The sequence below is a fragment of the Hemibagrus wyckioides genome, linkage group LG13, assembly GCF_019097595.1.
Source record: "Hemibagrus wyckioides isolate EC202008001 linkage group LG13, SWU_Hwy_1.0, whole genome shotgun sequence".
Taxonomy (NCBI): Eukaryota; Metazoa; Chordata; class Actinopteri; order Siluriformes; family Bagridae; genus Hemibagrus; species Hemibagrus wyckioides.
The window spans coordinates 16,220,926-16,233,414 of record NC_080722.1 but is presented as its reverse complement, the minus strand read 5'-3'; the positions used below and the strand labels follow the sequence as shown (position 1 = coordinate 16,233,414).

The window sequence follows — 12,489 nt, the reverse complement described above, 5'->3', positions numbered from 1 at the left end:
TTTTCAAATAAAATTCTCTACTAACACAAAAGACATAAAGAGGTGATGCCATGATGTTTTATAAATTGATGCTTAAAAGCGTTTATCGAGTGACAGTGTTTATCTTCAGTGTTTATTACACTGAGTTTTAAGTAGACAATAAAACTTCAGCCTCTTGAAGCCAATAGGATACGTTTTCTTCCATTCCTAACAATTCCAGCAGCACTGTTTACGTACCTCAGTACAGTGAGGCAGCAACTTGTCCTTCATTTTTCTCTATTATTCCTATACTGATATAAGGGATTTATATGAGTTATATATGAAACAGGTATTTTCCTACCTTCCTACTTGTGTATGCATGATGAATCATGCAGTCTGAAGCTCTTTCCAACTTGCTGGAACGGCCTTTTCGCATATTCTTACATATACCTCATTGATTTTCATCTTCGGGAGCTCTAGCAGACAGTGACTATAAAATATTACCACTGAAAGTGTAGCAAGTGAGCCAGAAATGCAGGAGCGGTATTAAGAAGAATGTGGAAGTGTTTGTGCAATGAGCCCTTTAAGTGAACAAACAACATCAGCAACACTTCTGCATAGCAGAGGTGACCTTTCATCCTATCCATATCAACTGGGATTATGAATACCCTGAGTGTCACAGCATGCTAATTCATCAACAAAATTAAGGGTCATATGTACAACAGTGTCAGTAGAACATCAGGGCTGGAGCACAACACAGTACTCTTTAATACAAGACACAAGACAATAGGATCTATATCTTATAGAACAATTTTACAATACAGTATAGGAGTTCTCATGACAGGAATCTGAATGACATCCTATTATTGTGTAATTGTCATGTAATGCTTGAAATATATTTTAGTGATGAATTCTCAAATTCTCAAATCACTACTCGAAGAATCATACTGTCGATTGAAATTACTGTATTATCTACCACAGGAACACTTAAAGGCCTGGAAGACCACAGAAAAAAAAAATCTGTCATTCATTCCCTGAAGAAAAACTCTTTCAATTGGCCAGATCAATACCACCCTCCAGAAGGTCGGTGTATCTGTCAAAGCCAACAATCAGGAGAAGTCTTACCACTGATAAGCCTCAAAAACCAGAAGACCAGATTAGACTTTCCCAAAACCATAAAAATCTGTGCAGTTCTACAACAATATCCTATAGACAGATGAGGCAAAGTTCAACCTGAACTAGTATAAGAGTAGAGTATAAAGAAGTAATAAGGAAGGGTTGGAACTGGATGATGTGACTTTTTTACAAATGCGGTGTAAAAAGGTGTACAGGGTTATGTTATCTGCTCAGATTTAGGCAAATGATGTAAAACTCATTGAATGATGCTTCCCAGTGCAGATGGAAAATGACCTGAAGCATACTTTAAAAGGCAAAGAACTGGAATGTTACAAAGTCAATCACCTGACCTCGGTCTAATTGTGCATGCATTTCACTTTCGGAAATCAACACTGAAGACAAATTGCCCCAAGCACAACATGAACTGGAGACAGCTGTAGCAAAGGCCTGCTAGAGCATCAGCAGGGAAGAAACATCATCAGCATCTGTGGTGTCTATGGGTTCCAGACTTCAGGGACATCTGCAAGAAAACTGCAGACTGCAATGGATTTACAGCCAGGAAAATGAGATCATGAATTGAGAATTTCATTCATTTACTATCAGGTTATTTGTCCAAATTCTTTTGATTCTTTAAAAAGTTGGGATGTAAATATGCTCAACTTTATTATTGACTTTAAACTCCAATATACTGTAGTAGACCTAAAATAACCTTTACTTTATCAGTGTCCTAGTTTTTATACTGTATCACTGTACGTTGATGGAGAAGCCATGAGCCACTTCCTGCTGAGAAACTGTAATTCAGCCAACAGATTGGCCTCAGGACAGTAAAGGCCATGCAATGATCCTATGCATTAACAATTTATGTCCACTTCCTAGGCACTAGAGACATGTGGCAAGGCATTTAGGCCATCACTGATTACAAAATAGAATGGTGTGTCTCTGACAGCGAGGCCTCCCTCACAGATGTGCTGCAGTACTTTGATGTGCGGTAAGAAATACAGAATAACAAGCCTGCAGGGAAGACCATCACTCTGCTGAATAATATGATACTCTGCCTGTCCTCAGCTCACTGACCTCAGAGACCTCAGTCAGTCTAGAAAAGTAACACTTCCACTATCACCATAATGAATATTGGTGTCTCCCAGGGCTGTGTGCTTAGTCCGCTGCTGTTTACACTGCTGACACATACTGTCAAGTGTTGTTAAAGTGACAGCAAGTTAGCTGATGACACAACATCAGCAACAATGTAGAGAGAAACGGGAAGCATGTGCACAGTTACTAACTGATGAGTTCAGGAAGCCTCATTTTGGCCATTCCTCAAGATATCGAGAAAGCTTTCATGGGAAGTTTTACTTAGGTCCAAGAAAGAACAATTACAAAGAGGTGACATCTAACCACCCCGTCACCATTCTCCACAAATGTACTATAAAGAGCATCCTGACCAGCTGTTTCTAATGTGTCTCTTATGTGATTTACCTTCATCATCGTACAAGACACTGCAGCAGACAGAGAAAATTACTGAGGACACCATCAGAGTCTCTTCCTTGCATTCATGACATTTACTACAAAAGCTACATCTGACTCTTGGATGACCCATCTCACAGGCTCTGTAAAAGCCTCACAATTTTGGCAAAAGGTCCATATATATATATATATGACAGACAGAGAGAGAGAGAGAGAATTTGACAGATGCACTTTCATTGGCACAATGAAATGAAAGATTATCATGTGCATAAGAAGAAAGTATTGAATAGTGTATTTAAAGATATTTATGATGTAAAGTTATTTTATAAGCTGCCTCTTGTGAAAGTTTAAAATTACATATAATTTGCAGTCACAATGTTTAGCTTTTTATAAGCTACTTTTATGCTGTCTGCTTCACACTGTAGTGCTGGAGGCACAATATTTCCCTGCATTATATATGTATATATATATATATATATATATAAATCTGCTACTACTTTACCAGCTTCAAGGACAGAATTGTTTTGTAACTTTTTACAATTTTATTACAGATAGTAATTAACATCTGTCCTAAATGTGACCCTACTTAGATTAGTCACTCAATGATGCTTTACATTCATTAAATGGACATCATCATTAACCAGCACTGTTTCTTCTTAGATCCTCCTTTAAGGTCTTCTTCTCTATTACTTGTGACCTTTACACCTTTTCTCTAGTAGGAAACAAATCAGTCAGAGGACAGATCCATGTAGAGAGAGAGGGGATGTAGGAAATCTTGAATTAGTATCAATACATCAGTGATCAAGATGTGCATGTGGCATATGTAAAAATCACATAAATATCCTTCAGAGCTTGTCCATTTCCTCTGGAATAGCAGCGCACACTTTTATTCACCAAGTACCATGAATAAATACACCAAACCCTTCCCCACACAGACACTGCTGACAAGCACTTCATAAAACTGTCATCTGTTCTTTTAGGCAAAATTATGTTCTCTGTTCCTCATAGCTGCAATAACTCAGACAAAACCTTTCTATTTGTTATATAAAAAAATATATTGAAGACAAAGTCTCTAACTTTGGTGTAGAAGTAAGAAACATAAATCACACGTGCAAAATCAAGCATGCCACTCCTGTGGTACTCTACAGTATATTACATCTATCCCCATAGCATAGTGTGAAATCTAAACTGGGTATTACTCTGACCCAACTTTACATATTCCATTTGCCATCCTCATATGGCTGGTCCCAGCTGGACTGTTTGTGTAGTCATGGTAAGTAGATGCTGTTCACCTCATGGCAGAATCCATGCAGATGTACTCATGTTGTCTTATCACTCCAGGAATTATATTAACCCCTGTAATAGCACAGATGTGGCAGCCATCACTGGGGAATTGTCATCAAGCCATGTGAAACAGATATGTCATCAAGCCATGAAAATTCTTCCTTCCTACAGTCATGCCAGACGTTATGAGCATAGAAACACTGAATTTTTCACATTACTGATACTGCACACATTCCATTTCTACATACTGTTTTTGGTATGAACTATTTTTGGTCAGTTTACATGCATCTCTTAAATGAAATTATGAAATCATGTGTGTGTGTGTGTGTGTGTGTGTGTGTGTGTATATATATATATATATATGAATCAGGTGCACAGATTCGACAGGAATATATGCTCACATACAAACAGTTCTGTGGGTTGATAATGTTCACCAAGTGAAGTCTATTTTTTCAGTTTAATAATAATTCATTCAGTGTTTACTTGTATTACCAGAAAAAGAAGAAAACCATGGTTTCCATGGTGATCTGCACTGGTACATGATTTACTCAGTGGATGGACTGGGGGCTGCATGTGCACACAAAAACACCATCCTATAGACATGATACATGCTCCAAACAGCACTTTATACCAAGCACAAATTAGATATATATTTACTAGTAGTCTAGTGAATGTTCACCAAGGCATTGAAGGGTAATCATTTCATCATATGTAAGGAAGGGCATTGAGGCTAACGTGTGAAGCATGAGAGCAGCCCTCATCAAAAAACAACATGTACAGCAGCTGCATGTGCCACACCACACGAGCATGCGTCCCTGTGGAGAGGATTACATGAGGATAACGGTGCAATTGGGAGACTGATTCCTCTCAGAGAGTTCCTTGGTTCAGGTATCACGGGTTTATGTAATTAGACTTGTGCTGTAGGGGAGAAAGGTCTCTGTAAAGAAGACACTCACATTACCAGACACATCAGCATACTTTCTAAACTTGTAGAGCAATCAGGAATGAGTTTTTACATAACGTTTCACACACCTACAGGCCAATGACAGAACCACATGCACACTATTTTGGTGAGATATTTCCACAGTCATGTAATGGTGGGTGGCATAGTGGGTAGCATTGCTGCCTTACAGCTCTAGGGTCCCCAGTTCGATCCTGAGCTCCGGATGTGTCTGTGTGGTATATCTGTGCACCTTCTCCTCATCTCAGCCTGGTATTTTTCAGAGATCTTACATTTTTTACTTTCACCTCCCAAAAACATGAGATGAACTGGCTACTCTAAATTGCCCCTAGGTGAGAATCGGTGTACATGGTATCCTGTATGATGTGATGGATTGGCATCCTATGGAGGATGGAGCAATGGAGGTTTCTCTCACCTGGTGTCCCTTCTTCCTGGGAAAGGCTCTGGATTTCAGGAAAAAAACAGTTACTTAAGATGAGTGTAAAGTTGTCTTTATTTCATCACATACTGATGTATGTGTACTGCACAGTGAAATTCTTTCTTCGCCTATCCCATCCTTGGGGGCTGGGGTCAGAATGAATGGTCCAGTCAATGCCAGTTGTTTTTTTTTTGTGGTTCACATTGTGTGGTGGAGAGCAAAATCTGACCTATGGCTGGGTCAAAAAATAAATCATAGCAGTTTGCTGTCAGGTCCTGCATCACAATATGATGGAAAATGACTTTCAGGAATGGGATGAAAAAGATTATGTAAGATCATCGAGTCCATGATAACTGATTTACACATTTTAAAAATACTCTTGTAAAGGTTTATACAACCGCACGTTCATAGTTCAACAGCTCTCGTTTGTGTAGGCTGATATTAGAATTATCATACTGTTCAAGTGGTTATTAACAAAAGTTGCAATGTGCGAGGTTTCACCTTTCTGGGTTTCACCAGTGGAAACATGGCGTGGCTGTGCTGAGTGGATGCAGCAATAAAACACTGTATCACTAAACAGACTGAACAAGTACCAGGTGTGTTCACCGAGACAGAAAATAACTGCAGCGCAGGAAGGTGAGAGGAATTGCCTGGGATGTGTGTGAAGAGGGGAAAATACCACGGTAAATGAGTGTGAAATGTAATAAGTTAGTGTGACAATGAAGGAAGCTTGTTGGGTAAAAACTTTCACATATTTGGTACTAAAATCATAGCAGTAATCTTTGTCATGGTGTTTGACAGATTACATGGCTGGCTTTTGACAGATGAAGTGATTAAATTATCGTTATGAGCTTTACTAGCATAAATTGTACTTAGGCTAGCTTTGAGAGAGGCAAAGCACTGCTGGGAAATTCTAAATGAGTCAAAACAACACTATTTTACTTGTTTTAAACCTAATTCATTTTAGCTTTTCAAGATTATTTACTGAAGTTTCAATCATTCTCCCAATTGATCATCTAAGAAACTAAGAAGAGAAAATAGTTTAAAAACATTTACCAATACAGTGCATGCTTTTGCCTCCTGCAGCCAATCATTTACAAATTATTCTCGTATCGCAGCTCTCATTAATGCCTAGGCATACGATGACATGGCTTAGCCTTAACCAGATGAGCTTTATTTCTGATCATTTGTCATCATGGTGGTTGCTTCTTATTTTGTTGAGCATGCTTTTAGCTAGCTAACACCTCAGTGTAAACTCACCATCAACTAATGAATATGAATGAGCATTACTTGTTCATGAATATTCATGATTATTGGGTAGAGGCTGTAAAAAAAACATGAGGCAGAAAAAGAGTGAACAGACAGGATGATTTTCAACTTGTTGTGATGTGTTTCAATTACTAAATTGACTATAATTAGTCCGAATATTGTGCATTTTATAATATAGTTCCCAAGTAGCTAAACAGCACACTTCAGATTGCTAGCCTAAGTAGCTAAAAGCGTACTGTGACAAAAAAGTTACTACTTAAATCAATAACTACATCAAAAAATATCTTTACTTATTTGCATGTTAATCATGAGCAGGATATGTTTAACTGAAATAAAATCTCTCTCTCAATGTGACTACATCATCCTCATCATCAGTCTAAGTAGTAGTTCACTATATGATGTAACACACAGAGGCACACTAGTATGCATTTTGGGACGTACTCACAAGCTTTCTAGCGATCGTGTAGACTCCAAAAATGACGAGAGGCTTTAGATTTACAGCACGGCACATTTCACTCAGGACAGCGTTGAGAAAACAGGCCAGTATGACGGGATTGATTTAGCCTGGGGTTTCATGACATTAAATAATGAATCAGCATATTTCTGCACAGGTTTGGAACAGCAGCTGGTTACAAAACAGACTGTCAAGGGAACGTTTGCCGGCATTAACATACAAAACGCTGCTTCTTTTCTTAATCTGGTTCATTAATGTCATCACACTGACACTGCTGATAGTGTAAACTACAGCATAAAGCCATCATGTGTATGACAGGTAAGCAGTCTCAGCGTAAACAGACTTGAGTTGAACAGGCGGGAAAAATATATATTCCATTACAGTTGATGGAAATTACTGTATTTTCTTCAACAGTCCTAAGATACGTTTCAAAAACAGTTATATGTTTAAAATTATAAAATAATATATGAGAAGTCCATTATGCATATTTGGATGAAGGTTCTCTGTGTCTGCATTTTGCTTACGTTTTCTCCCACCTCCTAAAACCATGTCTGTAGGTGGGTTGGTGACTCTAAATTCCCACTAGGTGTGAATCTGTGTGTGTGTGTGTGTGCATGTTGTGTATTTATTTCCCATCTATAGTAGTGTTTGTTTCTGCCTCATGTTCAGTGTTCCTGGGCTTGGTTCCAGAGCCACTGTGACCCTGACCGGGATAAAGCACTTGCTGAAGCTGAATAAGTAAATAATTTAGATTTAAACAACACTAAGTGTGTGTTTGAAAGGACTAGCTAATGCAGATTTGAAATTTGCTAGCATACATGCGTAGCCTAGTTCAACTCATAACAGTGTTGTTCTTAAAAATTTATGAAATTTACCATTTCTTTTCATGCTTGCAGTTTTACTGATGTGTCAGCCTCAGCATTGAGCACAATAGCAAAAACACTGCATGCTTCATTAATTGCCTTTTAGGAAAGAAAGGGCAGAACTGAGCAGCTTTACCAGCTAGGAGGCGGAGCTAATTTTATAGCCGGATAAAAAGAGTGGCAGAATCCAGCTAGACCATTCTTATTAATGTATAAGTTTGAAATTTTCTGATTTTCAAAGGTCAAAACAGATGTGAAATCATTATATAGACTACAATTTGGTACAGCTAAGCCATGTTTAGCGCAATCTGCTCATTACGGGGATCAATTCTTGACAGCAGATAGAGTATTCCTCTAGCAGAGCATTTCATCAGTCCTTTTCTGCCCTGAGACAAAATGTCTAAAAGACCAGAAAGATGACCTCCATCGGTCAGGAGTCTCAAACGAGTCTTATCTGTCTTTCCATTCAGCCAACAACTCAGCAATTCAGCATGATATGAGAGGTCACTGAAGGATTCGGTATTAGTGCTTACACCTTAGAAGGGATCTTCATATGTCAGGTCTAATCCTCACTATGAACTGAATTATGCCTGGTGTACGGAAAGAAGCTCTTGGCTGCTGCTCTTGTAAAATCAGAAGAAACATGAAAAGAGAGTCCTCTGCTACAGTATCAAAGCACTGCTGCTGTATCTAGGGCAGCAGACTGCTGTGTCCAACATACTTCCTTTTCTTTTTTCCTTTTTCTTTCTTTTTTTTTTTTTTGGCCCTGCATTTCTACCGCTCCGGAGTATCAGCTCCCACCATCAGCTAGCACTTGATGTGATTAAGTGTACACTTGGTCTGTGCTTTAGCCCTCTCTTTACAATAGCGTTGCTGGACTATAATGTACTCGTTGAACTCGTCATAAGGCAATCATTGAATCCTTTAGGTGAAATTCCAGAGCATCTCTGTAAGTGAAATAACGTTGTGCTTTTAAATAGACAGCACATATACCAGAGTAAAGAACAGCTCCAGTAGGGGAATTTGTGTCTCTGCATCTGTAAGCCCTGTTGGTTAGGGGATAAGGACCGTGTACTTGGGTAGATCCTTAACACACCACCAATCACTTGACTCCTACTAGAAGCACACAGCAGGGTGCAGGACTGATCTACGATGCTCAGTGCACACCCAGGGAAGCACTCGTAACAGCTGTGTAGCTCGGATAAATCGCTTTCTCTTATTACCAGATTGATTACCAGAGACTGAGTGCTGACATACGGCTCATGCGTTCCTTGAGGTATGCATTTAACAGCACTCTGAAATCTGAAACCTTTTCTGTCTATACCTGTTCGTTGCTATTTGCCTTGTTTGTGTCTAATAATGGCTCAACCCAAATCAGCGTAATCACCATAATTTAGTGATAATTACATCAACTACAAACAAAAGGGCTGCTTAGAGCACAGCACACAAATAGTTGTTCATTACAGCAATGGCTGTTGTTGGACTGCCTGCTGTGTTTTTAGTGGTCTAGGATAGGCATCTCTCTCTATTACGTGCCATAAAGTTTGCATACAATGTGAAAAGATTTTCAGACACACAACACCTAGAGTGGCACGGTCTAGGCGCCGTCTCCGTCTCGCATCTGTCATCCGATTTCAGTCAAGCAGTCGAGGCACACCGCATCTGTGTGCTGCTTATTGCAAGTGGATCCATTCCAATAAATGGAATCCCTACAGAACAGCACACAGCATGCACAGATCATGTCCACACACCAGTGAGATTTGATTGCAATGTCAGCTGGTTCCCGTCTCCAAACAGGACAGATCAGTTCCAGCACATTTAGATACCAGTAGGTCTGGCCCTGGCTTTAAAAAATATGATAGGAGCAGAATGTAAACATCACTCAGTGTGCGTTTTAATGGAGATGGAGGTTTAGATTGTAAGGCATGTCAGTACAGCGTCGCCAGTGTCGGCGTAATGAAGTGTCTCTGGACGTGCCTGGAAATGCTTCCCTCAATAATAATCAGTCATGTAAATAATCAGCGTGATGTGCCACAGTGGACGAGAGCTTCCCTCTTTAACCCATAGCTCTTCCAGGCAGACAGGCCCCAGAGCAGCACATGATCTCCGAGATACAAACAAATTACCATCCAAATCTGGCTCATCTTTCAGTCCCGACTGTTTATGCAAATGACACATGTTGCCATTACAAACGTGTCAGCTTCTCCTCTCCATCATGCCTTTGTTCTGAGTGAGAGGTTAATGTGGAAACACTGCTGGTTGTTCACTTTTCTGGCCGACAGCCAATTCTGCCCATTCTGGAAATTCTTCTAGTCTGCTGTTGATGATAAGATCCCGATATTTAACTGCTCTCTCGTAAATATTTAGCTTTCTCAATTTATTCACCTCAAACACCGACTGTGATTATCCCCTGTGATTATTGCTCATCATTAGAATCATTTTTCCATATGGCCTGAGACACTGATAAAGCATCTTAATCCATGCTATATTTGGCAGTGGAATGTCATACCTCATTTAATCTCAGGCAACGCTTTAAGTGGTTAAACTATTGGTCTGTATTATTCCATGTAATTTGATTACAGCAAGAGAACCCTTTCCCTTTTGTAATATTCACATATCTGCTTCTTGAAGAGCTACTTTATGCAACATCTTTGTTTGGAGTAAGGTCAACATCTCCTATTCTGCCTGCAGACAAAAGCGCATTGAATTCGAAAATCATGTCCGCTTGAACAAAAAGAAGACGACGTACCGTATGAATAATAAAAAAAAAAAAAAGAAAAAAAAAAAGGACGCTTGGTCTCAAGATGCACTAAAAAGCTGAGTTTTGAATTAAGCAGCCCCATAGGGAGCAGTGAAGGTGAACCACCTGGGACTGGTGGCTCTGAGGGCAACATTTCGAAAGCATTCAGCAAGATCACAAAAGTGAAACAAGCGTGCACCAGTTTGGAGAACACTTTGTTGATAGATTATCAAGCACAAACATGACCGACATTACATCAAAGGGCTTATCTCAAGCGAGTTATGTAGAGCGACTGGCCCAGGCTCACTCGACTGTGCAGTCATCCACTCCTGAGCTGCCATGCCCACAGTGGAGGCAGTACCCCCATTTAGAACACACATTATTCTGATGTTACATAACCTCTAAAAAACCATAGAACCCAGTTTTTTTTGTTTTTTTTTTGATGGTTACTAAACCATCAGGTAACTATAGCAACCAGTGATCCTGGTCAATCACTATATTAGGAAATATTTTGCGGCCCAATTGTTTACAAACATTCACAGTTAGCTCTGCTTGCTGCTACAGGTGTAAAATCTCCCAGAATTGGACACAGAACAGAAATGCTTAGTTCTACTGATTTATTCATTTTGCTCTTTTCACTGGTTTAAGGCTGGCAGCTCTGCCTGTGCTGATATAAAGAAAACCACCGAGTCTGCTGAGTACTGCTAATGTACAAAAGACTGCAAAACTGATATCCGGTAGAAAGCTGCTGTTATGGCAAAAGCTACAGGACAGCAAACGAATGCAGGCTAACGCTAATGACGTTACACGGAATACTACATTCCAATAATGTACTCATTTGAATACGATTTCTTTTCTCTTAGTGAACATCATAAGTTTAACAGTCAATAAACAATGACATTGTCATTTGTCAAGTTGAAGGAAAATAAAAGGAAAAATTGCGGTGAGTAGATACACAGGCTCATTATTGTGCTCGAACATAAAAATAAACACGATTTGTTCGTTCGTTTTGTGGAGCGTCCGCTAACGTAATTACAGTTAGTCTGCCCCACTGTGCATTTGGCTTTGTGTAACAAAACTCTGGGTCATCAGGGATTAAAAAAAAAAATGATGATGATGATAATGGAAATATCCGAAATTGTGATAATCCATTTCCACAATAGTGGCCACATTCATTCAGTTCCTCCGGCAGCATATTCATTTTCATGATTTTTAAATACTGTCCTCTCAAATCTATCCAGTTTTTCTGATGCATCATGGACATTATGGAGCATTTACACAATGAAAAATGAAAAGGATTGTATTTGCTCAGCTATTTAGCCATTACGTGTAAGAGTACAGCAATACATTACTGTGTCCAACATACAGTATAGTAGAGTAACAAAACAAAAAAAAAAAAAAAAGAAAAAAAAAAAAAGGTATTTCTCCTTTATTTTGGTCAAGTCGATTATATAGTCAATGTGCAAGTTACTTGAAACTGAATCCACGATTTTGACTAAAGCATCATTTTATGCAAGAATTACATCCTGCTTTCTTCTGATGATTTCTGCTATAAAACACTAGGCACCGTAGTAACAGAAAGCTCCACCACATACTGAGAGACAAACAGAAAAGTATTCTGTCGGACTCCTGTTCCTCCACTCATCCCGTCTCGTCTCCGTGTATATCCATAATGGAAAAGGTGGCTGAGTTTCGTAGAACTGAGCCACAGTTTTGTTAAGGTTAAGACAACAGACCTGCTGGAATCCACAATTCAGAGGTCAGGTCTGAGGTCAGTGTCCTCTCTCAGCATATACTGTGTGATTAGAAGGTTAAAGGTCACCACTCTGGGGCTCTGGGTTGCGAGCATCACGGCCAGAACTGCGGCCCAGCCGGGGGAAACGAGACGATGTCTTTGATCGTCCTGTTTTATTCCCGCTCTCGTTGGCAGCAGGGACGTCCCTGTGGAAAAAATAACACAAG

At 39.5% G+C, this 12,489-nt stretch overlaps 1 protein-coding gene across 1 annotated transcript in view; it reads right to left on the bottom strand.

Moving 5' to 3' along the window:
* snx29 (sorting nexin 29) overlaps positions 1-12,489 on the bottom strand; it is a 102,607-nt gene continuing 90,118 nt past the window's right edge. Inside the window, exon 21 of the mRNA XM_058407144.1 lies at positions 1-12,468. Coding sequence (XP_058263127.1) covers positions 12,339-12,468 — 130 coding nt within the window. The 3' untranslated portion in view covers positions 1-12,338. The remainder of the gene's footprint in view (positions 12,469-12,489) is intronic.